This window comes from Podarcis pityusensis (genome assembly GCF_964106645.2).
Source record: "Podarcis pityusensis genome assembly, chromosome: 12".
In the NCBI taxonomy this organism is placed as follows: domain Eukaryota; kingdom Metazoa; phylum Chordata; class Lepidosauria; order Squamata; family Lacertidae; genus Podarcis; species Podarcis pityusensis.
The window spans coordinates 476995-504214 of record NC_138037.1 but is presented as its reverse complement, the minus strand read 5'-3'; the positions used below and the strand labels follow the sequence as shown (position 1 = coordinate 504214).

The 27220-nt window shown below is 51.2% G+C and overlaps 1 protein-coding gene across 1 annotated transcript in view; it reads right to left on the bottom strand.

Moving 5' to 3' along the window:
* The window catches only part of KCNH2 (potassium voltage-gated channel subfamily H member 2), an 84147-nt gene that overhangs the window by 44196 nt on the left and 12731 nt on the right, over nucleotides 1–27220 (bottom strand). Inside the window, exons 3-4 of the mRNA XM_080975401.1 lie at nucleotides 8711–8875; nucleotides 761–1198 (exon numbers count right to left, since the gene is read on the bottom strand). Of these exons, the coding sequence (XP_080831527.1) occupies nucleotides 761–1198; nucleotides 8711–8875 (603 nt within the window). The remainder of the gene's footprint in view (nucleotides 1–760; nucleotides 1199–8710; nucleotides 8876–27220) is intronic.

Here is a 27220-nt window from a genome sequence, read left to right as displayed (position 1 = left end):
TGTGGAACACCCTCCCATCAGATGTCAAGGAAATAAACAACTCTCTGACTTTTAGAAGACATCTGAAGGCAGCCCTGTTTAGGGAGGTTTTTAATGTTTGAAGTTGTATTCTGTTTTTAGTGTTCTTTTGGGAGCTGCCCAGAGTGGCTGGGGAATCCCAGCCAGATGGGTGGGATATAAATAATAAAATTATTATTATTATTATTATCATTATTATCATTATTATCATTATCATCATCAATCTAAATTCCTGCCTTGCAGGGGGGGGGATTAGATTACCCTTTTAGTCCTTTCCAACGCTACAGCTCTAGGATTCTACTACTTGTCCATTAAAGTATATATATCTAATTAAATCTATTGATTGCGTTGGGGCGCCAACTTGGGCCCCAGATCATGCGTGCCCAGTGATGCTGATGTCACGTGACCTTGTGGCCCCTGGAAGTGGGGGCCCTGCGAGGCCTCAGGCGCTGCTTCCAAGGCCCCCCGAGGCCTCGGACGGGAAGCAATGCCCAAGGCCCCGCAGATGGGTGCTGAGCACCCACGACAATTTTTTTGGGTCCCCCAGGGCTGCCTGGATTTGGCACCGGATTGTGGATTGTGCATGTGGAACCTATTGTGAGCGCTTTAATTTGCGCTAGGGAGATTCCATGCCGAGTGTGCCGAAGGACCCACATAGTCGGAGAGACTGGAGCGCCCTGACTCTGCTGTGGGACCGAAGGGCAGGGAAGACCCTGAGCCCCCCAGCCCCTCTTCTCCCTACCTGTGCTGGCGTGGCGGCTGTGCCCGCGGCCCTTCTCCCCCTCGCCCTTCATGGCCTCGATGTCGTCCACGGAGGAGGCTCTGCGCACGCTGTAGAAGCTCTCCCGGGAGCGGGTGCGAGTCAGGCTGCAGTTGGAGAAGGAGGCATCCAGGTTGAGGCGGGTCTTCTCGGCCCGGGGGGAGGAGTGGGTGACGGGCGGCTCCGAGGCCCCGCCCCCCTGGCGCTCCATCAGCGCCTGCCGGTCCTCTGGCTCCCCGCACCCCAGGCAGTTGTTGTCCAGCGAGGAGGTGACCTCGTCCAGTGCCACCGACTCGCTGCTCTGCTTGCAGAAGTCCACCACCACCACCGCCTCGTCTGGGTCATCCTGCGGGAGAGACTGCTTGCTGCCCGCCAGCGCCAGCAGCGCCGGGAGCTTCAGGCGGAAGGACTTGCCCCGACCTGGAAAGGGTTAAAAGTTGGAGGAAGGTGTTAGGGGCTGCCCCCTCCCAGGGAGAAAGGGAGGCCCCCTCCCAACTCACCCTGGATGAGGCCCCATTGCAACACCTCCCAGAGGGCGCCTGAGAAATTCCCCATCAAGAGATACTTCGGCTGGGATTCAGGTCTTGCCCTGGGTTGGACTAGATGTTCTCTGGGGGTCCCTTCGACTCAACCATTCTAGATTCTAGTCCTCACCACTGAACGCTCTTTGTCCTCTGTAGGGTTCTGAGATTTCTATCATATGTGGTGGACGTGTAAGGTAACAAAATCATTTTGGGAAATGATATATAATGAAATGAAAAAAGAAAGTTAACATTATATGAGACAAATAATAAATGTTGGAAATGTAAAGAAAAAAGAGAACATTTTATCATATGTGGTGGGAATGTAAAAAAGTAAAGAGCTTCTGGGGAATGATATATAATGAGATGAATAAGATGTTGAAATATACATTTTTTAAAAAACCAGAAGCATTTTTACTTCGTATTATAGGTCAGGACATTAATAGGCAAAATGTTAATTTGTTTTTATATGCAACAACTGCGGCAAGAGTATTGCTAGCCCAGAAATGGAAACAAGAAGAAATTCTGATGAAAGAAGAATGGCAGACGAAATTATTTGAAGAGCAACTGTAATCCACAAATTACGCTAGTAGGACTACAAGAAGTTTTGGAAGGAGAAATACATGAAACGTTTCAAAGTAGGAAAAGATAGAGATATTGGTTATGAGTTTGAAATGTAACAGGGAAAATAAGAAATGCATACTAAGAGACTAGATTGGAAAATTTTCAGATAGGATTGATGGAATTCAAAAAAATTGAATAAGATGTAAAAGTATGTTTAATTACTGTTGAAAATGATATGTTAAAAAGCTAATAAAAATTTATATGTAAAAAAAGTAAAAAAAGTAAACATTTGTTTAAAAACCAGAAGCTTTCCTATTAGGAATTATAGGTACAGAGATTCCAAAAGACCAGAAAAGACTGTTTACGTCTGCGACAACAGCTGCATGGATGCTACTAGCTCAGAGATGGAAGGAAGAAATAATGGCAAGCCTAGCGGCTGGACTTGGCCGAAACGGCAAAACTGACCGGGAGACGCAGGAATCAAGAAGGACTTGAAAATAATGGGGGGGGGGGGTGTAATTTACTTAGGAGACCATTGTAAGCAAATCAAAAGTTTAGTTGGACTCTAAGAAGCACTTGTAAAGTGACGAAGATTATGAATAATTTGGGAAATGAAAATTGTGGAGAACATACGGACATGTAGATTTCTGTTACAAGGACCCATATAGGGGATGGGGGGAGGGGGAGTCACGAGATTCAGAGAATCTCATGAAATGATTATATAAATTGTTTGAGTGCAAATGTGCAATGATAAAAATGAATAAAAATATTTTAAAAAGAAATAAAGAAATTTGCTCTTTGTGAACCAGTTCTAGCTCTCAGGGCTGCTTTTCAGATCATAGAATCATAGAATCATAGAATCATAGAGTTGGAAGAGACCACAAGGGCCATCGAGTCCAACCCCCTGCCAAGCAGGAAACACCATCAGAGCACTCCTGACATATGGTTGTCAAGCCTCTGCTTAAAGACCTCCAAAGAAGGAGACTCCACCACACTCCTTGGCAGCAAATTCCACTGTCCAACAGCTCTTACTGTCAGGAAGTTCTTCCTAATGTTTAGGTGGAATCTTCTTTCTTGTAGTTTGGATCCATTGCTCCGTGTCCGCTTCTCTGGAGCAGCAGAAAACAACCTTTCTCCCTCCTCTATGTGACATCCTTTTATATATTTGAACATGGCTATCATATCACCCCTTAACCTCCTCTTCTCCAGGCTAAACATGCCCAGCTCCCTTAGCCGTTCCTCATAAGGCATCGTTTCCAGGCCTTTGACCATTTTGGTTGCCCTCCTCTGGACACGTTCCAGTTTGTCAGTGTCCTTCTTGAACTGTGGTGCCCAGAACTGGACACAGTACTCCAGGTGAGGTCTGACCAGAGCAGAATACAGTGGCACTATTACTTCCCTTGATCTAGATGCTATACTCCTATTGATGCAGCCCAGAATTGCATTGGCTTTTTTAGCTGCCGCGTCACACTGTTGGCTCATGTCAAGTTTGTGGTCAACCAAGACTCCTAGATCCTTTTCACATGTACTGCTCTCAAGCCAGGTGTCACCCATCTTGTATTTGTGCCTCTCATTTTTTTTGCCCAAGTGCAATACTTTACATTTCTCCCTGTTCAAATTCATCTTGTTTGTTTTGGCCCAGTTCTCTAATCTGTCAAGGTCGTTTTGAAGTGTGATCCTGTCCTCTGGGGTGTTAGCCACCCCTCCCAGTTTGGTGTCATCTGCAAATTTGATCAGGATGCCCTTGAGTCCATCATCCAAGTCGTTGATAAAGATGTTGAATAAGACTGGGCCCAAGACAGAACCCTGTGGCACCCCACTAGTCACTCTTCTCCAGGATGAAGAGGAACCATTGATGAGCACCCTTTGGGTTCGGTCAGTCAGCCAGTTACAAATCCACTGAGTGGTAGCATAGTCAAGACCGCATTTTACCAGCTTCTTTACAAGAATATCATGGGGCACCTTGTCAAATGCCTTACTGAAATCAAGGTAGGCTATATCCACTGAGTTCCCTTCATCTACCAGGCTTGTAATTCTGTCAAAAAACGAGATCAGGTTAGTCTGACATGACTTATTTTTCAGAAATCCATGCTGACTATTGGTGATCACAGCATTCCTTTCTAGGTGCTCACAGACTGTTTTCTTAATGATCTGCTCCAGAATCTTCCCTGGTATTGATGTCAGACTGACTGGGCGGTAATTATTTGGGTCCTCTCTTTTCCCCTTTTTGAAAATAGGGACAACATTTGCCCTCCTCCAGTCTGCCGGGACTTTGCCTGTTCTCCAGGAATTCTCAAAGATGACTGCCAGTGGTTCTGAGATCACATCTGCCAGTTCTTTTAATACTCTTGGATGCAGTTCATCTGGCCCTGGAGACTTGAATACATCTAAACTAGCCAAGTATTCTTGTACTATCTCCTTAGTTATTCTGGGCTGTGTTTCCTTTGCTGAATCATTTGCTCCAAATTCTTCAGGTCGGGCATTGTTTTCTTTATCGGAGAAGACTGAGGCAAAGAAGGCATTGAGGAGTTCAGCCCTTTCTGTGTCCCCTGTTTGCATTTCACCATCTTCTCCTCTGAGTGACCCCACTGTTTCTTTGTTCTTCCTTTTGCTACGAACATACCCATAAAAGCCTTTTTTGTTGCTTTTAACCTCTCTAGCAAGCCTGAGTTCATTCTGTGCTTTAGCTTTTCTGACTTTGTGTCTACACGTGCTGGCTATTTGTTTGAATTCCTCTTTGGTGGTTTCCCCCCTTTTCCATTTTTTGTACACATCCTTTTTTAATCTTAACTCAGTTAAAAGTTCTTTAGATAGCCACCCTGGCTTCTTTAGGCACCTTCCATGTTTCCGTCTCATTGGTATTGCCTGACGTTGTGCTTTTAGTATCTCCCTCTTAACAAACTCCCAGCCATCATGAACTCCCTTTCCTTTTAGTATTACTGTCCATGGGATCTCACCCAGCACTTCCCTAAGTTTTATGAAGTCAGCTTTCTTAAAGTCAAGAAATTGAGTCCTAGTATGCTTGGCTGCTCCTTTCCGCTGTATAGTAAACTTCAGAAGAGCATGATCATTCGCGCCTAATGATCCTTCCACTTCTACCCCACTAACCAGCTCATCCACATTGGTTAGGACCAGATCTAAAATGGCTGTTCCTCTTGTTGCTTCTCCCACTTTCTGGGCAATGAAGTTGTCTGCAAGGCCAGTGAGGAATCTGTTTGACCTTATGCTCTTGGCTGAGTTTGACATCCAACAAATATCCGGGTAATTGAAGTCCCCCATTACTACTGTCTCCCTTCCTTTTGCATGCTTGGCCATCTGTTCCAGGAAGGCATCATCTATGTCCTCCGTTTGGCTTGGGGATCTATAGTAAACTCCCACAATGAGGTCTCTGTTATTCTTCTCTCCCTTAATTTTGACCCAAATGCTCTCACTTTGGCTTTGAGGTTCTAAATCTTGGATCTCTTCACAGGTATACACATCCCTGACATATAACGCCACTCCCCCTCCTTTCTTGTCTGGTCTGTTTCTCCGAAATAGATTGTATCCCCCCATTATTACATTCCAATCGTGGGACTTATCCCACCAGGTTTCAGTGATGCCTATTATGTCATATTTAGTTTGCTGTACCAAGAGCTCAAGCTCATCTTGTTTATTTCCCATGCTTTGCACATTAGTGTACAGACATTGAAGTCCATTAATCATTCCCCCATGTCTCTTATTTAAGGATTTTTTCCTCCCACCACTAGGTCTGCGTGCTGTTTGCTCCATTTGGTCTATGACATTTGGATGATCATCTTCATCAATTGATAGACTCCTACCTTCAGGAGCACTGTCTCCCTCCCCCACATTAGTCAGTTTAAAGCCCTCCTGATGAGGTTGCTGAGATTTTTGGCAAAAACATTTCTCCCAACCGTTGTGAGGTGCAGCCCATCGCTTGCCAGAAGTCCATCTTCAAGAAACTGCAGTCCATGATCTAAGAATCCAAACCGTTCCTGTTTACACCATTTGCGAAGCCAGCTGTTCACTTCCACTATTTTCCCCTCTCTCCCTGGGCCACGTCGTTCAACTGGGAGGACAGATGAGATGACAATTTGTGCATTTAATTGCTTCAATTTCCTGCCCAGAGCCTCGTAGTCTCTTTTGATCTTCTGGAGGCTATTGCTTGCAGTGTCATTGGTTCCCACATGAACCAAGAGGAAGGGGTATTTGTCAGTGGGTTTTATGATTCCTTGCAGTCGTTCAGTTACATCTTGGATCTTAGCCCCGGGGAGACAGCACACTTCCCGAGACATCTTGTCAGGCCCACAGATCACTGCTTCTGTTCCCCTCAGTAGGGAATCCCCTATCACCACTACACGCCTCCTCTTAGGTTTGGTCGGGGTTCTTCCATGAGCTGTCCGTTCCAAGGTCGCCTGCACATTCCCTGAGGACTGACTTTGCTGCTCGTCTTCATATACCTGATCGACTGTAATGAGGGAGAGATCCTCAAATGGAGTCTGCTCTTCGTCTTCCATGCTAGGGGAGAGGACCTCAAAGCGATTGTGTATTTCTAAACTATCAGAACGAACCCTGGGCCTCCTACTTCTTTGAGTCACGTTTCTCCATATATCTGGCTCCTGTGTTGGTGAACTAGCCTCCTTCTCAGGGGAGTCCCCTGTCTCCTCCTTGGTGGAGACGGTGTGCTCTGTTGCTTCCAAGAAGAGCTCCAGCTCTCTAATTCTTTGGAGAGTAGCTACACGTTCCTCCAGTTGCTGGACTTTGTCTTTTAAGAGGGCAATCAACATGCAATTGCTGCAGGTAAAGCTGCCTGCAACCTTTGGCAAGATGGCAAACATTGCGCAGGAACCGCAGGCGACTGCAGCTGTTCCCTCCCCCTCCATCTTGAGAACATCGTTGGGGTGGCTACAGCGGTCCTCCATCATAAAAAGCGTGAAGACAGGACAAATAACTCCCCCCACAAAAAAAACCTAGGTCTCCCCCAACAAACGTTTGAGACTAGCGCCCCTAAATCTAAAAGATGGATCAAACTGCGCGCGCCGCTAATCAGCCACAAAGAAACACACACACACAAGAAAACCCTTTTGGCTCCTTCTTCAACTGCTGCCCTGCAAGCTCTGATAAGCTCCTCCCACAGCTAATCACCTGCCTCAACAGAAACCCTGCCCCCTCTGACCTTTGCACAGGGAGAACAGCTAATCAGCCACAAAGAAACACACACACACAAGAAAACCCTTTTGGCTCCTTCTTCAACTGCTGCCCTGCTACCTCTGCTCCCTGCTGATTTACATCCAGGTAGGAATGTGCCTCGGACTCGCCCCCCCCCCCATCCTCAGATGCATGAAGGCGAAAGCCTGCTCTGGAAGAAGCCCCCTCACTGCCACCTCCCCAGGACCAAACTCCAGAGAAACCAGCTCTGCCCATTTGCAGGAGGAACCAGCTGGGCACAGGACGGATTGGCCGGTGCTGTGAAGTCACTAACCCTTCCCCTCCCCAGAAGAAGAAGAAGAAGATGAAGAAGAAGAAGAAGAAGATGAAAAGGAGGAGTTTGGATTTGATATCCCACTTTATCACTACCCGAAGGAGTCTCAAAGCGGCTGACATTCTCCTTTCCCTTCCTCCCCCGCAACGAACACTCTGTGAGGTGAGTGGGGCTGAGAGACTTCAAAGAAGTGTGACGAGCCCAGGGTCACCCAGCAGCTGCATGTGGAGGAGCGGAGACGCGAACCCGGTTCCCCAGATTACGAGTCTACCGCTCTTAACCACTACACCACACTGGCTCCACCTCTGCTTTTTTTTCACCTGACCAAATAAATGTCACTTTCCAGCACAGAAGCCGCCAAGGGCGGGCAGCCCCTCTGAAGCCGAGGGCGAGGAAGGGGGCAGGCAGGTTGAGACAGCATCCCTGGAGGAATTGGGCAGCCCAGGGTGGGCAGGAGCCCCAGTGGGGGGGGGTGGCTCCTCCAGACCACCCAGGGCTGGATTGACGTATAAGCTCCACAAGCTCTAGCTTAGGGCCCCGCTCTCTTGGGGGCCCCCAAAAAAAATTAAAGGGAAAAAAACACTGAATGTGCATTTTCAAAAAATAAGATAAAAAACAAATAAAATAAAACCTACATGCAGCAACCGTGCTTTGTGTTGTGTGGGCTCCTACGATGTAAGTCAGGGGCCACACCTGCTAGCCTGCTCCCTAAAATATCACTGGTAATTATTTCACAATTAATATACTTCTTCTTAATTGTATTTCACTATTAATATACTTCTTCTTAATTGTATTTCAGTTCAACAATTGCTTTGATAAAATACATATTTTCTGATGTGCAAATGGCTTTAGATACCTATTAGGTCCATAAATTACCATATAGCAAGGGTCAGCAATTTTTTCAGCCGTGGGCCAGTCCACCATCCCTCAGACCATGTGGTGGGCAGGACTATATTTTTTTTTGGGGGGGGGGAATGAATGAATTCCTATGCCCCACAAATAACCCAGAGATGCATTTTAAATAAAAGGACACATTCTACTCATGTAAAAACACGCTGATTCCTGGACTGTCCATGGGCTGGATTGAGAAGGCGATTGGGCAAGATCTGGCCCCCAGGCCTTAGGTTGCCTATCTCTGCCATACAGCATATGTTCGACACAAAAAACAGCGGCAATTTGTTGTTGACAAAGGACAGGTGGACATAGAAAGGGCCCCATTCCCTTCAGTAGCTTAGGGCCTCATCAAACCTCCGTCTGGCCCTGAGGCCACCCCATGTTCCACCTGTGTGTGGGTTGCCTTAGAGCCTTCCGGGGTGGGATGGGGGTTGCAGGAGGGTGACCCCCACCCACACATAGGGGCCCCCCTACCTGTGGGCAGCCAGGCGGCTGGGGAGACCCAGTGGTTGGTGTTCTTGACTGGGCTGGTCAGAAGGTCCCTCTCCATCACCACCTCAAAGTTGAGGATGAACATGATGACGGAGCCATCCTCATTCTTGACGGGGACCACGTCCACCAGGCACAGGAAGCAGCTCCCTGGGGGGGGGGGGGCAAAGGAGCAGAAGAGAAAGGGGGCGTTAGGTTTCAGGAAGGAAGAGGCAAGAGGAGGGAAGTTTGTAAAATGCTCTCAGCACCGAGAAAGCAAAGAGAGAGCAGCTCTTCTCCCTCTCCCTTGACACGAGAAGCAGAGGCATCCTTAGGACCCCCTGGCATCCTTGGCATCCCCCCCCCCGGTCCCTTATGTCCCTGGAGCAACATTCAGAACTACTCATATCTTTCGCCCCATAAGACGCACCTGACCATAAGACGCACCTAGTTTTTAGAGGAGGAAAACAAGAAAAAAAAAATACTCTGAATGAAACAGTGGATGTATGATTTTTGTGGTTCATGCTGTGGCCACAGACATGTGATCTGATGGTGAATTTGGGGTGACCCAATGCAAAAATCCTAAGGATCCATGTGGATCCGTGCTCTGTAACCACATTTTTGCACCACTGTGGCCCCCTCCCAGGCAGCCTCCTTTATCTCTAGCATCCCTTATCTCTCTCCCCGATCGGCAAACGATCAGCAGCTTTGTTTCAACACCCCCTTCCCTCTTTCCCCCCAAAAAGCGCACAATCTGCTTTTTGCCCCTGAGCAGTTCGGCTCCAGGGACCACACATTCGCTCCATACGATGCACAGACATTTCCCCTTACTTTTTAGGAAGAAAAGGGTGCGTCTTATGGAGCGAAAAATACGGTAACTGGGCGCCAGTCACATTGATTTTGCAACAGGCAAGCAGCCTTTTGTGAGGAAGCCGCGATGTCTGCTTGCCACGTTTGGCGACTACCATCTCCATCTGACTGGCCGGTGATGCCGCCGTGCCAGTCGGCTGGCTTGGGGGGCAGCATGGCACCCAAAGAAACGCATCTATGGGTGTTGCACTGCTTGGTGAATCAACTGATTGGCAGGGTGCCTGGGCATTCAGTTGTAGCAACCGAAACCCAAGTTTAAGGTGCCGTTTGGCTCCTAGCTTTTATATCTCAGCTTCTAGCACTGCCTTGGAGAGGCCATTAAGAGACTGATATCATGATATGGACTTCAAGCTGGTTTTAGATGATATATTGATATATTGCCCAGCCCTAACGGTCACCAACCTGGAAGGCTTGAAAAGGGGATTAGACAAATTCAGGTTCCCAAATTCTCGGGTGGGTGGGCTTTAAATGCAACTTTCCCCTTTCTTCCAATTTACCTATTTATCCAGATTATTCATCTGCAATCAGCCCTTTGTCACAGGGTGCTTGACAAGTGATTAAGAATCCACAAAACCCCACAAAATCTATTAAAACAACAAGAATCAATTGCCACAATCCAAACACCCTCCCAAATAGACATGTGTCATATTTTTTTTTAAAAAAAGGATTAAAATTTAAATATTTATAGTAATTGCTTGAAATGTAATGAAACCATTTTTAAATTTTTTTTAAAGGAGCAATAAAAGCAGCCAGCTACTAGAGGATAAGGGAGAGGAAATACAGAAAACAAAGAACTATTTTGAACACATTGGAAATTAATTGCAGAGAATATTATTAAATCTCCAGTTTAAGAGGGAGCTGTTTGAGGAGGGGAGTCTGTCCATTTTCTTTAATTTTGCTTCTAAAGGGAAATAACTGACTGATGATCCTTATTTCTGGATCCCCCTGACTGATGCTGGCAGCTTCTCATGTCTTGTGTAGAGGAAGAGGGAGAAAACTTGCTTTGCATTGCTCTGGAGGGGAGGACCTGAGTGACCAGAAAGGAGAGCTTTTGCTGTGATTTCTGCATTTCAGGGGGTTGGGCTAGATGACCCCCGAAGGCCCCTTCCAACCCTAAAAGCCGGTGATTCTGTGATTCGCTGGAGGTCCTTTAGCAGAGGTCGGATGACGGCCTGTCTGTCTGCAATTCCAAGCTGATACCCACAAACTCTATGGAATGCCGTCCGCTCCTGGCACCAAACCTCACTGCGGGGGGAAGAGGGGCCACCACCGACTTGGCAGCATCAGACGCGAGGAATGTGCCCGCGGGGTGGCAGCGCCAGGAACCCAGCGAGTGGGCTGGGCAAGCCCTAATCCAGGCACAGCTCTTAACAGCTGCAGCACTAATCCCGCAGGCAGGCGTGAGGTTCTGGGCACAGGGAGCCCCCTCCCCACTCCTCCGCTGGCTGCAGGGGGATTATCTCACACTCTCGTCACCCAGCGGCTGGGGGAAGCGGGCAGAGGGGGTGCCAGGCCCTCTTCAAAGCCCAGGTCTTGCTGCCCAGATACCCTCCCCTGCCCCTTACGTGGCAGCAGACTTGCGACATTCCTGCCGCAAAACGTGGTCCCAAGCGGAAAGGAAAGGTGGGGTTCTTCTTCTGTGGGAGTGGGAGAATGCAGGGCTCAATCCTGCCCCCCCAGGGGAGGGCAGAGGCCTCCACAGGCATGGCAGGCGGGGGGGGGGGAGGACAGTTGTACTGACCTCATTTTCAAGGGATTTGGAATCTTGCAATCTTCTGGGAATCTGCTTAAAGACACTCCGAGCCCAACCCCCCCTCCCCACCCAAGGAGACGGCAGATCGGAGGAGGCCAGGCAGAGCAGCTCAGCCCCAGAGTCAGAAGTGCAGAGCTGGAAGGGACCCCAAGGGTCATCCAAACCAACCCCAGGCAATATAATAATATTATCTCCCAACAGAATATTAAAAACGCAGTGCAGCCGTCTTTTCCATGGGTTTGCCCAATGCTCTTTTAAAAGCATCAGAGTTGGTGGCCATCGCTCATGGCCTATTGGGACATGATATATAATCAAATGAAGGGGGGAAATTAAGTGGCTTTTCCCAAGAGGTCAGAAGCCTTCCTGCTGGGGATACCGGGCAGTGAAATCCCAAAGAAAGCGCACACTCTATTTATGCATGTAACCACAGCAGCAGGGAATCTGTGCAGAAGGGGAGAGATGAGAGAATCCCCTCAAAGGGAGAAGGGCTGGTGGAAATCATGGAAGACGGAGAGGCCAAAACTGAGGGCACCGAAAAGAAACACAAATCAAGACTCTGTCAAGGAGAAGTGGGAACCTTTCCTGGTATATTTAAAAAGTAACTTTTCACATGAAAAGTCCACAGCAGAGTTTGAAGTCTAAGATTTCTACCCCAGCAGGGAGTTTCCCTTCAACAATGTGTAGGATTGTGGCGATGAAAATAATAAATAGATTTCTGGAAGATGCCTGTGCGTGAATTTGCTTTATGTGTGGAGATCAGGGCACTCTGACTAACACACAGTCTTCGCAGTAAGGCTCTGTTCTGATGGCATGAGTATCACAACGACCTTCACAGCGGTTGTAACATATCACTTCTTATCATCTGCCTGTTCTGCCGCTGAGGACTTCTTGGGTCATTCTTTTTTTTTATTTTTATAAATGATATTTATTAAAGATACATGAAAGTACAGAATAAAGAAAAAGTATAAAGTTTTAAGATATAACAAAAACAGTAAAAAATAAGAAGAAAAAAAACATACAAAATAAAACAGTTAAAAACACAATAATGTTCCATAACCTATCTTCCTTACTCTTATTTCCCCGGACCTCCTCATACCTCCCTTCTTTGTATTCCAATTCAATTTGTTGGTTCAGCAAATCCTTACCATTAATCTTTTACCCAATTGTTAACCTTTTTTTCCATGTCTCTTAAAGCATTACAGCTAAAACCTCTTAGTTTCTATCCAACATCCTTCTAAAGTTCCTTAATTTTGCAATATTTCTGTAAATAGTCCTTAAATTTCTTCCAGTCTTCTTTCACCGACTCTTCTCCCTGGTCTCGGATTCTGCCAGTCATTTCCGCCAGTTCCATGTAGTCGACTTCTTGGGTCATTCTTTGTCGTTGACCTCCCCTTTGACCTTACCGCCTTGGGTGACCCTGCTGGGAGTATGAGACTCCCCACAGCTTCGCTCACAAGGATCATAGGAACGTGCAAGCCCAATCATCACAATCATCATCATCATTTATTATTTATACCATGCCTATCTGGCTGGGTTTCTCCAGCCACTCTGGGCGGCTTCCAACAAAATATTAAAAATACAATAAAACATTAGGCATTAAAAACTTCCCTAAACAGGGCTGCCTTCAGATGTCTTCTAAAAGTCAGATACCATAGTTATTTACTTCCTTGACATCTGGTGGGAGGGCGTTCCACAGGGAGGGTGCCACCACCGAGAAGGCCTTCTGCCTAGTTCCCTGTAACTTGGCTTCTCGCAATGAGGGAACCGCCAGAAGACCCTCAGAGCTGGACCTCAGTGTCCAGGCTGAACGATGGGGGTGGAGACGCTCCTTCAGGTATCCTGGGCCGAGGCTGTTTAGGGCTTTAAAGGTCAGCACCAACACTTTGAATTGTGCTCGGAAACATACTGGGAGCCAATGTAGGTCTTTCAGGAATGGTGTTATGTGGTCCCAGAGACCGCTCCCAGTCACCAGTCTGGCTGCTGCATTCTGGATTAATTGCAGTTTCCGGGTCACCTTCAAAGGTAGCCCCACGTAGAGTGCATGGCAGTAGTCCAAGCGAGAGATAACCAGAGCATGCACCACTCTGGTGAGACAGTCCAGGGGCAGGGAGGGTCTCATCCTGCGTACCAGATGGAGCTGGCAGACAGCCACCCTGGACACGAATTTAACCTGTGCCTCCATGGACAGCTGTGAGTCCAAAATGACTCCCAGGCTGCGCACCTGGTCCTTCAGGGGCACAGTTGCCCCATTCAGGACCAGGGAGTCCCCCACACCCGCCCGCCTCCTGTCCCCCCAAAACAGTACTTCTGCCTTGCCAGGGTTCAACCTCAATCTAGGTAGTGATGATCCCGCGAGTGAGCCGACTGGTAGCCACGGATAGCATAGAAAACCCGTCCTGCACTGCAGTGGTGCAGTTCTGCACTATGGCCACAAGGTGGCGCCCCTGCCTTAGTGTTGCCATTGGCAGCCCTGAGAGCTCAGGGCAGAGAAAAGCAGAATTGCTGCAGCCCTGAATTTGGGAGTCAGAGGGGGGACTTCAAGGGTCATCTAGTCCAGAAAATCACAGCTAATCACAGTTTCATCAACTAATTGGTTTGGTCAACTGGCTGAAAACTTTTAATCATCAGAAAAGTTCTTCCCCCCTTCACCATTAACCAGGCAGCAGACTTGAGAAATGTTTATTTTAGGAAAAGGCAACCCCATAGAGTTTACAAAAAGTACCCCACAAAGCAGGCCGTGGGGAGGTTTGGTCCGCCAGATGTTGAAGAGCATCCGAAGAGCCTGCTGGATGAGGCCAAAGGGGCTCCCACCAGATCCAGCCCCCTGTTCTCACTTTGGCCAACCAGATGCCCAAATGGGAAACCCAGAAGCAGGATCGGAGCCCCAGAGCAACTCTCCTCTCCTGAAGTTTCCAGAAACTGGGATTCAGCAGCAGTGCTGCCTCAGAGGGTGCAGGCAGAGGGCAGCCACGCTGGCCAGGAGCCATTCTCAGCCTTCTTCAGCGCTCACTCAACACAGGCAGTCTTGGCCTGCTCTTCCAATGGCCTACAAGGCTGCCCCCCCCCCATGAATTTCTCTAATTTGCCAAGGGCAGCAACAGTCACAGAGTAGAACGGGGGGGGGGGGGGCAGTTGCCAGGGATGATGGGAGTTGTAGTTCCGGATGACCTGGAAGGCTCCCCCCGCCTCCTCTGGGGCCACAATCTCTGGTCTTCTCTGGGGATGCCAGCCTGCCACTCTGCCCAGGGCATCATCTGGGCCCCAACACCTTGGGCTTCCTGCTTCTGAATGCATCTCCACTCATGCAGATGGACTCAAATGATGGGTTGACTTTGCCATAAATGCTTTGTGATAAAGCAGAGACATCACCTTGCCAACAAATGTCTGTATAGTTCAAGCTATGGTTTCCCCAGTAGTGATGTATGGAAGTGAGAGCTGGACTATAAAGAAGGCTGATCGCCGAAGAATTGATGCTTTTGAATTCTGGTGCTGGAGGAGACCCTTGAGAGTCCCATGGACTGCAAGAAGATCAAACCGATCCATTCGGAAGGAAATCAGCCCTGAGTGCTCCCTGGAAGGACAGACCCTGAAGCTGAGGCTCCAAGACTTCTCATGAGAAGAGAAGACTCCCTGGAAAAGACCCTGATGTTGGGAAAGATGGAGGGCACAAGGAGAAGGGGATGACAGAGGACCAGATGGTTGGACAGTGTTCTCGAAGCTACAAACATGAGTCTGACCAAACTGCGGGAGGCAGTGGAAGACAGGAGGGCCTGGCGTGTTCTGGTCCAGGGGGTCACGAAGAGGCGGACACGACTAAACGACTCAACAACAACAACAACAACAACATGTACCTTTACATGTACTCCATTCATAGGCATTAAGTCTAAACTGTCCCTTTGTGATATTGAATCCATTCTACGTTCACTGAATTGTGGATCTTGCAGAGGCTGAAGGAGCAGCGTTCCTTCCTGCCCCCCCCTTTCTTGCCCCTATCTGGGTGGGTGGAAGAGACACTTGCTTGCATCCCTCTCCCACCTGGGAGCCTTTCTCTGCCGCCAGGTCTCCTCTTGGCTCACATCCAGGGAAGCACCTGGAACCTGCCGGGTTCTGGGCTCCCTCCTCCTCCTCCTCCCCCTCTGAAGTCTGGGCCCAGAGGCTCCCGGCTTCTCTCTCCAAGCCGCCCTCTGTCCCTCTGCTCCACCTCAAAGGGCGCAGAGGCTGGTGGTATTTTAGGACTTGGAAGGAGCGCCGGGTCCCCTGAGAGCCACCCAGGGCAAAATGTCAGAAGTGCTCACAACAAACAAGCCAGAGGAGAGAGGAAGGGAGAAAACAGGAGGATGCTGCCTTCGCCACAGCAGGGAGTCCAGGTGAGGAGGGCCTGGGGGGCGCTCCAAGGTCCTGCTCGCCTGCCAGTATTTCTGCCCCTCCTGGCCTTGCCATGGAGCCCAGCAGCAGCTCCAAACATCAGCAGCGGGCAGCCTGGAGTCAGAATGAGAACTGCAAACGCAGCCCAGCAGTGGAAACAACAGCTGAGCGGTAGGCAGGCAGCCTCCCTGGGCGACTCTCCCACCTCCCTAGGACTGAGCTTATCTGGTGGCCACTGGGAACTGGTAGCTGACCAGGGAGCTCCCTCCATCACCTCAAGGCTTTGGCTGCAGCCAGAAATCCAGAGCCAATCTCAAGAGCGAAAAACAAGTAGGTTATCCAGCCAGTCTCAGTTGACCTTCCTTCCTGAGCGTAAGAAGAGCCTGGCTGCTGGATCAGGCCCAGGCCCATCTGGTCCAGCATCCTCTTCTCGCAGGAGCCAACCAACAGGATCCGAGCATAAGAGCAACAATCCCCTCCTGAGACGGCCACCAACAGGTATTCAGAATCAGTGCTTGCCCCCATAGCCGAGCCACCAGGTCTACTCGGAAGGGGCAGGTGAGTGCCCAGCCTCCATTCCCCCACCTCCATTTAAAAACCTCCAGTAGAGGAGAGTCTACCACCTCCCAAGGGGATCTGTTCCACGTCTAAGAGCTCTTGCTCTCCGACAATTCTTCCTAATGTTGCGTCAGAATCTCCTCTCCTGTCATTGAATCCATAATTTCACCATGCATTGTGTGACAAATTAAGCCCCCAAGAAAGCCTGCAGAATCAGGCCTGGGCCCAAGCAGATGCCCATTTGGGAGCCCCACATGCAGGATCGGGGTCCGGCAGCAACTCTCCCCTCCAGTGGTTTCCAGCAGCAGCTGGTATTTGGAAGCAAAGCTTCTTCCGGCCAGAGAGGAGCCCCTCACAGCCGCCGCCTCCATCCCTTGGTCGAATCCATTGTTTTACTCTGTGCAGCATAAAGGAGGACTTTAGATTCTGCCCTGATTCTTCCAACCTTCTTTTAAAAAAAATAATAATTAAATTTTCAACAAAAACAAACAACAACCACAAAAAAGAAAAAAATACACAAAAACAGTATCAAATCAATAAAATGGGATTCTGCAAATCCTGGGACTCCCCCCGCCTTCCTTAAATTTTCTTTTCAACTGCATATCATTTCTACTCCAAATTATTATTATTTCACCTCAAATTTCCTGTGCTACTTCTAAAATTACAAGTGTTCTTAAAATCTTGCCAATGTATTAGCCTGTTTACCTTTGCAAATACATAATAAACATGTTCCATTCTTTTTAACATTTCTTGTCATCTTGAGTTCTGAGCTTCCCCCGATTCTTCCAGCCTCCAAGCCTCCATTCAGGCTGCAAGTCTGTCGTCAGTCCCCACTCCCCGCCCTGCTGCCCATCTCATATCAGCTTATCTGGCTGCCTTCTGTTATCTGAGAGACAATAAGTGTGGACCTTTGAAGTGAGCTGTGGATAAGTAGAAACCAGCAGTCACTTCTTTGAGCATCCCAGGCCCCTGGAAGAGGCGCAAGACACACACACTGGCCACCCCTGCAAGAGTCCTGCCTGTGCCACCAGGGGGCGCCCCAAGTGACCAGGCTTCTGAGGAGCATCAATTGCAGACAGCACAGCTCCTTGTGTCTTTTGCTCCGTCTCCCAGAAAGCAATTAACATATGCTACTTAAGAAGTTCCTGCATTCCCTTCTGCAAGAAAGATGGGAAGGCTGAGCAACTCTTGGCGCTAAGCCCAGGAAGCCACAGTGGGAAGGAGCTGGCGCCTTCTGGCCCTGTTCAGGGGGCTTCACAGAACTGTATAGTTGGAAGGGACCCGGAGGGTCATCTAGTCCAGGCACCCCCAACCTGCGGCCCTCCAGATGTTTTGGCCTACAACTCCCATGATCCCTAGCTAACAGGACCACTGGTCAGGGATGATGGGAATTGTAGTCCAAAACATCTGGAGGGCTGAAGGTTGGAGATGCCTGATCTAGTCCAACTCCCTGCAAAGCAGGAATCCTCTTGGTGACAGTGGGGCTCAGGACCTTGAGATGAAGGGTCTCAGGATCTACCAACTAAGCCATCCCTCCCAGCAGACAACAGGCAGGTCCCTCTGTGGGGAAGAGGGCACTCGATGGGTGGGCCTGGGCAGGGTGGTCTTGCCATACAGGGCTTGCCAGGAGGGCGTGTGAAGAGGGTCTAGGGGTCTCAGTGGACCAAGATGAACAGGAGTCCATAGTATGATGCAGCAGCAAAAAAAGCAGACGCTATTCTAGGCTGCATCAACAGCAATATAGTGTCCAGATCAAGGAAAGTAATATTCCTGCTCTATTCTGCCTTGGTCAGGCCACACCAGGAGTCCTGGGTGCCACAATTGAAGAAGGATGTTGACCAGCTGGAAGGTGGGCAGAGGAGGGTGACCAAGACGATCAAAGGTCTGGAAACCAAGCCTGATGAGGAATGGTTGAAGGAGCTGGGGATGTTTAACTTGGAGAAAGGAAGATGGAGAGAAGACACAATAAAGGTAAAGGGACCCCTGACCATTAGATCCAGTCGTGACCGACTCTGGGGTTGCAGCACTCATCTTGCTCTATAGGCCCAGGGAGCCGGTGTACAGCTTCCGGGTCATGTGGCCAGCATGACTAAGCCGCTTCTGGCGAACCAGAGCAGCGCATGGAAATGCCGTTTACCTTCCCACCGGAGCGGCACCTATTTATCTACTTGCACTTTGACATGCTTTGGAACTGCTAGGTTGGCAGGAGCTGGGACAGAGCAACGGGAGCTCACCCCGTTGCGGGGATTCGAACCGCTGACCTTCTGATTGGCGAGTCCTAGGCTCTGTGGTTTAACCCACAGTGCCACCTGTGTCCCTCAGAAGACATAATAGCCATCTTCAAATATCTGAAGGGCTGAACGTGGAAGATGGGGCAAGCTGGTTTTCTCCTGCTCCAGAGAATAGGACTCAAACCAATGGCTTCAAGTTAAAGGAAGGAGATTCCAACCAAACATCAGGAAGAACTTTCTGATGGCAAGAGCCGTTCCATGGTGAAGTGGACTCCTTAAGGTGGTAGCCTCTCTATCCTTGGAGGTTTTGAAGCAGAGGTTGGCTGGCCATCTGTCCTGGATGCTTGGGCCGAGATGCCTGCATCGCAGGAGGGTGGACTAGAGGACCCCTGGGGGTCCCAGCTCTACATTTCTATCATTCCATGAAGTCTACAGGCTAGCGGAGCATGGGGAGGGGGACCAAAGAGAGCCTCTCAAAATGGGGCAGGGGAGGGGGCAGGGGCTGTGTCCCCTCCCAGCTGCCAACCCCCCAGCTCCTGCTCCTCTCCATCACACCCCAGAGTGCTGCTGCTCCCCCCCCCGGGTGCCAGAAAAAGAGTGCTGCCCCCCCTCCCTATCACAGGCCCTCTTGACACTATAAATATCCCTGTTGGAGAAGTGAGCCAGCTGCTCTGGAGGACTGGGGGGGGGGGAGGTCAGAAGGTGAGGCAGGGAGGGGGGCTGACAAAGTGCAGGTCCTCCAGGCTGGTGCTGAGTGCAGAAGGCCCCTCCCTCGGCCAGGCCCTCCTTGTGCTTGGGGGGGGGGGTCACAAGCCGCTGGCACAGCACCTCCTTCACACACACCCCTTGCCCCACCCCAACACTCAGATGCCCCTCTCTCTTCAGCTAAGAGGCACCACTGAAGCTCCCCCCCCTCGCAGACAGGGGACCTTGTCCCTTTTAAGGGTTGGCAGTTTCCCATGCCAGAACTGAGTCCCCAGCACAAAGGGCTCCTCCCAGCACCCTCTTCGCTAATCATTATTTCACTTCATTAAATTTACACGCTGCTTGAATGTTTAAGAAAAGCCTCAAAGCCGTTTGCAAAAAAGAAAGATTACACTATAAGATTATCAGTAGGAAGAACGTTTCGATAGCAATAGATTTTAAAAGATTAAAACTTGTGTCAGCTTGTGTCAAGACAGGTAGCCATTCCAGAAATAACAAACCCAGATGAAGACAAAATGGTGGGATTAACTTGGCTGGGAAACAGGGAAATGTAAATATCTTGTTTGTTACACTTGATGGGTGTTTGGTGGAGGGCAAGGGGAAGCATGGGGCAGGGTCCAGGATGCTCAGATTACTGCCACCAGACCTCCCCTTTCATGATGTAACCATGATATATTAGTGATGTAGTTTGGGGGGGGGGGTAACATGGGGATTAAAGGAAAAGGGACCCCTGACCATTAGGTCCAGTCGTGGCCGACTCTGGGGTTGCGGCACTCATCTTGCTTTACTGGCCGTGGGAGCCGGCGTGCAGCTTCCGGGTCATGTGGCCAGCATGACTCTGGCGAACCAGAGCAGCGCACGGAAACGCCGTTTACCTTCCCGCCGGAGCAGTACCTATTTATCTACTTGCACTTTGACATGCTTTCGAACTGCTAGGCTGGCAGGAGCAGGGACCGAGCAATGGGAGCTCACCCCGTCGCGGGGATTCAAACCGCTGACCTTCTGATTGGCAAGTCCTAGGCTCTGTGATTTAACCCACAGCGCCACCCGCGTCCCATAACATGCGGATTAGCAGCTAATAAAAGTTTGGGGGTTCTTTTGTTCAGGCTTCCATCTTGTTCCACCTGGTGGCAGGTGGGAGTCCTGTCGTGACAGGCTCCAATAAAGACCAAGCCTACTGGCTGCTGTTTTGCTCTGGTCTTCCTGGCTGGTCTCCTTGTTTTTTGTCCAAGGGAGCCCTCAGATTTCTCCATTAACATTTGCACAGCACAGCTATCAGGTTATGCAGAAGAAGAGCTGGCTGGATCAGGCCAGAGGCCCCTCTAGACCAGCCTCCTCTTCTCACAGCAGCCATACAGATGCCCCAACAGGGAACCTGCAAGCAAGATCTGAGCCCCTGAGCTCTCTCTCCTCCCAGGGCTTCCAGCAACTGTGATTCAGAAGAGTGTTTGAAATTAGTGGCTATTGGCCCCTTGCAACCAAGAGAAGCTGTCCTGGTGCCAGGATGGGGCCTGACATCTCCACCACCTGGAGGTGCCTGCCTGAGGATCACGGGATCTGGGCTGCTTTCACTCAGCAAAGCTCCATTCTGTAGTATTCGATCAGTTATCTGCACAATCGGAATGAATTTCTGGAACCAAAATGGCTTTTTCTGCGCAGCCTGAGCAGGAGCCGAGAACAATGCTGTAGATAATTGCTGACGCTCATCTTCGCCTCCCGCACCGCCCTGCCCTGCTCACAGTTGTGGAGAATATTCCTACGTTATGAATGGTCTGTGTCACCATTCAGAAAAATAGGCAGGGCAGGAAGAGACCAACATATCTAATTCCTGATCACAGAATTTTTCTTTTTGAAGTTCTCAGCGTTCTTAACTGAGCTCAAGGTGATCCTTGATGCTTAACTGAGAATCAATGCCAGTCAGTCCATCGTTTGAAAAATAAGACTTCAGAGGCCTCTTGCCCGCAAAATGGCAACTTTCCATTCTCTCTGGGCGACTGCAACCTTGGCTGAAGGGGCCATTTGGGGCAGAGCTGATCTCTCTGAGTTTCTAGCACTGATTCAGAAGCATATCTGCCTCTGGGGGGGGGGGGGGCAGAGCAGAGTTGTCCTGGCTGGGAGCCATCCATAGCCCTCTCCTCCCAACCCGGGTGGGAACCCCTCTGGAGGCCTCCGCTCCCCACCTTTGGAAACTGGCAACCCCTGAATGCGTGCGCATGGCAGCTCAGCTCCAGAGCACCTGCGCTGCATGCAGAAGGTCTCAGTTCCGGTCTCCAACGGCTGGGCCATGTCTCCCTTCCTGAGCCCTGGAGGCTCCTGGCTGCCAGTCCGTGCAGGCAGTCTTGTGCTGTAGACATAGACCCCAAAGATGCCGCCGCCTATGGTGCTTCCACAACAGCTGGGCCTGTTGGCACCCCCCAAAAAGTGGCTCTCCGCCCCCGCTAAATCTCAGCTGCCAGCGCCCTCCCGCCCTGGCGAGGCCGCCTCCCTCCTCCTGCCGGCCTCCCCAGCCCTGACGCAGCCCAGACGCGGCGGCCGGCTGCTCCGGAGACACAAAGCATACACAGCTGTCAGCAGTGGGGCCTGGCTGCCAAAAGCCCTTCAAGGAGGAGGAGGAGGAGGAGCACTCAGCCAAGGCCGCTCCGGCACAAGCCTGGAAGGAACTCGGGGGCAAGCGGGTCTGGGGGGCTCACAAGCAGTCCCAAAGGAAGCACCAAGTGCTCCCCTCCCGCCCCAAACACCCAGCAGCAGCCAACCCACCAGCCATGCCCCCGGCAGACCTTGAACTGGATGTGAGGGAGCCGAATTCGAGTCCTGGCCTCTGCGGAGGGGAAGAGCTGGTCTCCTCCTGGAGAAGGCGACTGGAAGGGGCTCTGGACCACAAGAGAATGGCCGCACTGAGGGAGGGGCTCCTGTGCCCTCCTTGCCCCCTCCCACATGGCAGAGCTCTGACCAGCTGCCCTTTGACCCCTGCTATCAGTAGCCAGGAATAGCCTGGAGATAAATGCTCCCCCCCCCCTTTTCAAAGGGCTTGAAAGTAGCGCAGCGCTGCAAAATGCCACGGGTGGCAAGGGTGCCTGGGCTGGTGGGGTCTCTCCCCTCCCACAAGAGAATTCTTTGCACACTGAGGGCCTCGGTTGTATTAGCTGAGAAGGCCAGGGCAAAAGTGCCCCCCCCCACACATCCAAGAACAGCACCCATCCCCAGAGAGAGACAGCAGTATTTTCCATTCTCTGCCCCTTCCCCCCCAAGGCAGGATCCTGCTCCTCCTGCAGCCCAACCACCACAGCTGCCACCGTCAGACATTTCGGGCTTGGCACCCTCTCGCAATTAACTCCTAATTAGCCCCTTTGCCAGCAAGCGAAGCGGGAGATGATGTGAGGAGGAGGAGGAGGAGGGTGCTATTTGAATGCACTGCAAGCCCCTCAAACTCACTTTCTGGAAGACGGGAGAGGCTGGGTCTGCCCCCCCCCCCCCGCCTTTCTTAGCCAAGGGACCAGAGGTCCCCTTCCATTTTCATTTTAATGCAAAATCTGTTGTAATGGATTTCGAAGTAATGCTTTAATGCACCGGAATGCTTTTGGGGCAGCAGCACGTTCAGCCGCGGAGATTGGCACTTGCAGCCTCTAATGAATAAATGAGCAGCTGAGACTTGGCTGAGCAGAGCCAGACTCCTTGGGGGGGGGGGCGAGAAGAGAACAGGCCCCCCAGCCAGCCTTTTGCAAAGTTTCCTGGATCAATGCAAACTGCTTCTGCCTTCTTTATTCCAGCATGGGGGGTGTTCGTGTTCATACAGAGGCCTGAATATGGGGGGGGGGGTGAGGGCACCCCATGCTCAATCTTTTTTTTGGGGGGGGGGGCAGATTGAATGACAGAATTGTGGAGTTGGAAGGGACCTCCAGGGTTCTGCTGCTCCAACCCCCTGCAAGGCACACGAACCAGTTTGGGAATTCTCTTGATTCTGGGTGGGTTGCCAGAGAGCTTCTGTTTCCCAAGGAAAGTTTTCTTCTTTAAAATCATGAATGCAGTTAATGAGTGGAGGGAGGTGCTTGTCCCTCTGGGGCCGCGGGATCCATCTGTCTGGCACCCTGCAAGCAGGGGAAATTGCATCGGGAGAGATAACATCCTCTGCCCCTTTAAAATGTGGGGGGTTCAGGGGGGGCTATTGGGCTGTTGTTTTTATTTTGATTGCGTATTTTGTGGTTTTAGATTTTGATTTTATTCTGTGAACCACCCTGAGACCTCCAAGTAAAGGGCGGTATATAAATTCAATAAAGTAATAAATTAAAGAAACAACTAACCAACCAAAAGGGCAGAGATAAGCAAGGCTGGCTCCAGCCAGACAATGGAGAGGTGGACACACTCTGACACTCACAGCAGGAGCAAAGCAGGAAGGTAAAAAGGTAAAGGGACCCCTGACCATTAGGTCCGGTTGCGGATGACTCTGGGGCTGCGGTGCTCATCTCGCTTTATTGGCCAAGGGAGTCGGCGTACAGCTTCCGGGTCATGTGGCCAGCAGGACTAAGCCGCTTCTGGAGAACCAGAGCCATGCACAGAAACACTATTTACCTTCCCGCCAGAGTGGTACCTATTTATCTACTTGCACTTTGAGGTGCTTCCGAACTGCCAGGTGGGCAGGAGCAGGGACCGAGCAACGGGAGCTCAACACATCGCGGGGATTCGAACTGCCAACCTTCTGATCTGCCAGCCCAGTTTAGACCGCAGCGCCACCTGTGTCCCTATAAGCAGGAAGGAGGGGAGGTCAAAGGGGGCAGAGCTGGGGAAGTGGGAGAGGGATGGGGTCCTCTCCTGGCGCAAATCGGCCCCCAGTTGTGTAGACATTTCTGATGGCCGACCTGGCAGGGCTCTCCAGATCAAGAAGAACGAAAGGCTGGCATCTTTGGGGAGAGGAGGAGAGGGGGGCAGGGCCCTGCCAGGGGTGGGGAGGAGTACAGAACATAAGGCGAGTCCTGCTGGATCAGGCCCATAGGGTAAGGTTACCAGATATTTCCCAAGGAATCCAGGGATATTTTTCAACTTCATTAGGAATGATAGGATTTTGTCAGGGGACTGATTTGTAAATCCAGGAAACGGGGACGTCTGGCAACCTTACCATAGGGGCCCTTCTGGTCCAGCCTCCTGCTTTCACAGCAGCCACCCAGATGCCCCAAAGGGAAGCCCTCAAGAAGATTTGAACCAGAGTCCTCTCCCCTCCTGCAGCTCCCAGACTTTGGAGGGTGGGGCAGAGACCCTGACTAGCAGCTCTTGCTAGCCTTATCCCTGCCTTGTCTCCCCTCCTTCCATCCCTGCCTCCTGGGGGAGAAGGGAAGAGCTCCTGCCTTCTGTTCCCCTCAAGGAAGGGGGGGGGAGAGGAGGCCCCGGCAGCCTCTCTTCCAAGCCAGCCACCCCCCCTCCGCCCTGCCCAGGTTCATTGCCCGGCTGCGGCTCCTTGAGGAGTTTGCTGCTCCTGCCCCCAAACAGCTGGACCTTCTCTCTGGTCCCAAAGCTCAAAGAACAGGACCCAGATGCTCCTCCCAAATCCCCTTCTGCACCCCATCTTTGAACCCAACAAACCCAGATATTCTTCCCCAGCTCAGCACTGTGACACACTGTGGCAGACCGTAAAGGGACGTCCTGATTCCTGGGGGGCTGGGGGGGGCAGGATCTTAGGAAGCCGCCTTACAGAGAGTGTCTCCAGCTCAGCCTTGTCTCCTGGCAGCAATGGCTCTCCAGGATTCCAGGCAGAGGAGATTCTCCCACCCCTACCTGGAGATGACAGGGGGAACTGAACCCGGGACTCTGTCCCACAGCCATGGCCTTCCCTTGAGAGAGAAGGGGACTCTCCCCAGAGCAGGCAAGGCATCCTTCCTTTCCCTTTGTTGGAAAATTTAGGGCAGAGGGAAGAAAGTCCTTCTTCACGCAGCACAGAGTTAACCTGTGGAACTCACTGCCTCAGGAGGCAGGGATGGCCACCATGCTAGATGGCTTTAAGAGAGGAGGAGACACATTCATGGAGGAGGAGAAAAGGGCTTTGGAGAGTTCCTCACCAGGAAAACTCTGCTCTGCCTCCCCATCCTGGTCGTTTATAAAGCCCGAGAGGAAGGAAGAGGGAGCATCTCCCCCCCCCCAGCGCAGGCCATCTTGCAAGGGGGGGGCGGAGGGAGAGGCAGCTGGGAGACAGCGCTGGCGGCTCCGGCTTTGTTTACCCGCCTTGCCGGAACTGGGCTGGCTGACGTGAGCCGGAGGGAGAGAAGAGACACCTGGTGCAGGGGCCGGGGGGGGGGGGGGCAGCCCAGGCGGAACTTGGGCGCTCCCTGCGCCTGGCGCTCCTGCTCAGCCCCACACGGCTGGCACTGCCAAGGAGCTGCAGGGTTTAGAAGGCAAACCTGCCTGGAATATTATTATTATTATTATTATTATTATTATTATTATTAATTATCCCACCCATCCGGATCCCAACTGGTTGACCCCTTTCTTCAACCCCCCGTGCCCCACTGACTCCATTGGCTCCATTGTCCCCCCCCCCCCATCAATGCCTGGGGTCAGCCTGGAAGGATCCTGATGGAGGAGCAGCAAAGAGAAGGAGAGTGCCTCTGAGCACACGCAGAGTACCTTTCCCTCTCCCTCCCCAGGGCAAATTCATTTTCTGTGGCAAGAGTGACCTTGGGGTGGGTCCTGAAGGGCACCCCCTCCCCTCTGAAGCTGCGGATACTCCGCCTGCTGAGGCAAACAAGGCTTTGGAGACGTTTTCCGCCGCATAGCGCTTTCTAAAATTGTTATTGCCATTATGCCTAAAAATACACTTATCGATTTGCAAAATAATTAACCAGGCAGGTCTCCGACCAGAATGACGGTTAGAGTCCTATAAAACAGCTGCTGTCCCCCCCCCCCCAGCCTCTCCCCCCCCCCAGCCTCTCCCCAGACAAGTTACTCTGGAAAAGAGGAGCAGCAGCAGAAGCGGAGAGGCTTGCAGAGTTCAGCACTTGGCTGGGGGGGGGGGAGAAAAGGAGGGAGAACCTTTAGGACACAGAAGCAGAGAACTGTAGGGTCTGAAGGGACCCCCAGGGCTCATCAAGTCCAGCCCCCTCCAGTGCAGGAATTGCAGCGGAAGGATCCCTAATGGGTGGCCACCCAAGCTCTGCTGCAAACCCTGTTGCTGCAGCGGATTATCTGTTTGCCAGAGGGTTGGACTAGATGACCCTCGAGGTCCCTTCCAGTGCTCCAATTCTACTCTCATTGCTTGAGTGCCGCTTGCTCAACCTCCCAGCATGCAAGAAGGAAAAACAGATGGATATGGAATGAACTATGGACTAAGGCAGAGGTTTTTGAATTATGGTCTCCAGCCTGGGGTCCAGAAATCTGCATGTTGCCACAGTTGGACCGGCACCAGCAGCAAACTGCGCCTGGGGAATTTGGAACGTGGGCCTTGGGGAACCAGAAGATCAGACCGGAGCCGGCTGCTGCAGTCCCGGCCAGAGATGGGGCCAGCCCTGACCTCAGGCAGAGGGGGGCAGCTGCCTCAGGCAGCAGATTTGGGGTGTCATGAAAGGGATGCCCATGGCTGGCTATCAAACGTTTCGCTGCTGCATTTTGACTGGGGGGTTTTCCGTACCAAGTGTTAAAATAATTTTACCAGCCTTGGAGTATTAGGTGCCCCTTGGCTGGTGGGGGGAGAGGGGGCAGCAAAATGATTTGGGGCGTGGCCCTGGCAAGGAATGGCCCCCAGGGCAAGGACCAGGGTTTGGGCTAAGGGGATGGAGAGGAGGCGGAGGCTGCCTGGTTTCTGCACAGCTTTTGCAACAGCCTGAATACGGGGAGCAAAGTGTGTGCATGGCGGAGGGGGGGGAGAGGTAAAGCCAGGATGGGGGGGGGGATTGTCAGCTGAAAAAGGGAGCAGGCAGGGAGAGGAGCCTGCCTGGATCTGTCTTGGGGCGTTTGAGATGCTGAGGACACATGCACAGCCCAGCCCCCCCCCCCGCCCTGCCTGGGACTCTGGCTTCCATACTGCAGAAGCTGCAGCTTGGGATGAGATGTGGC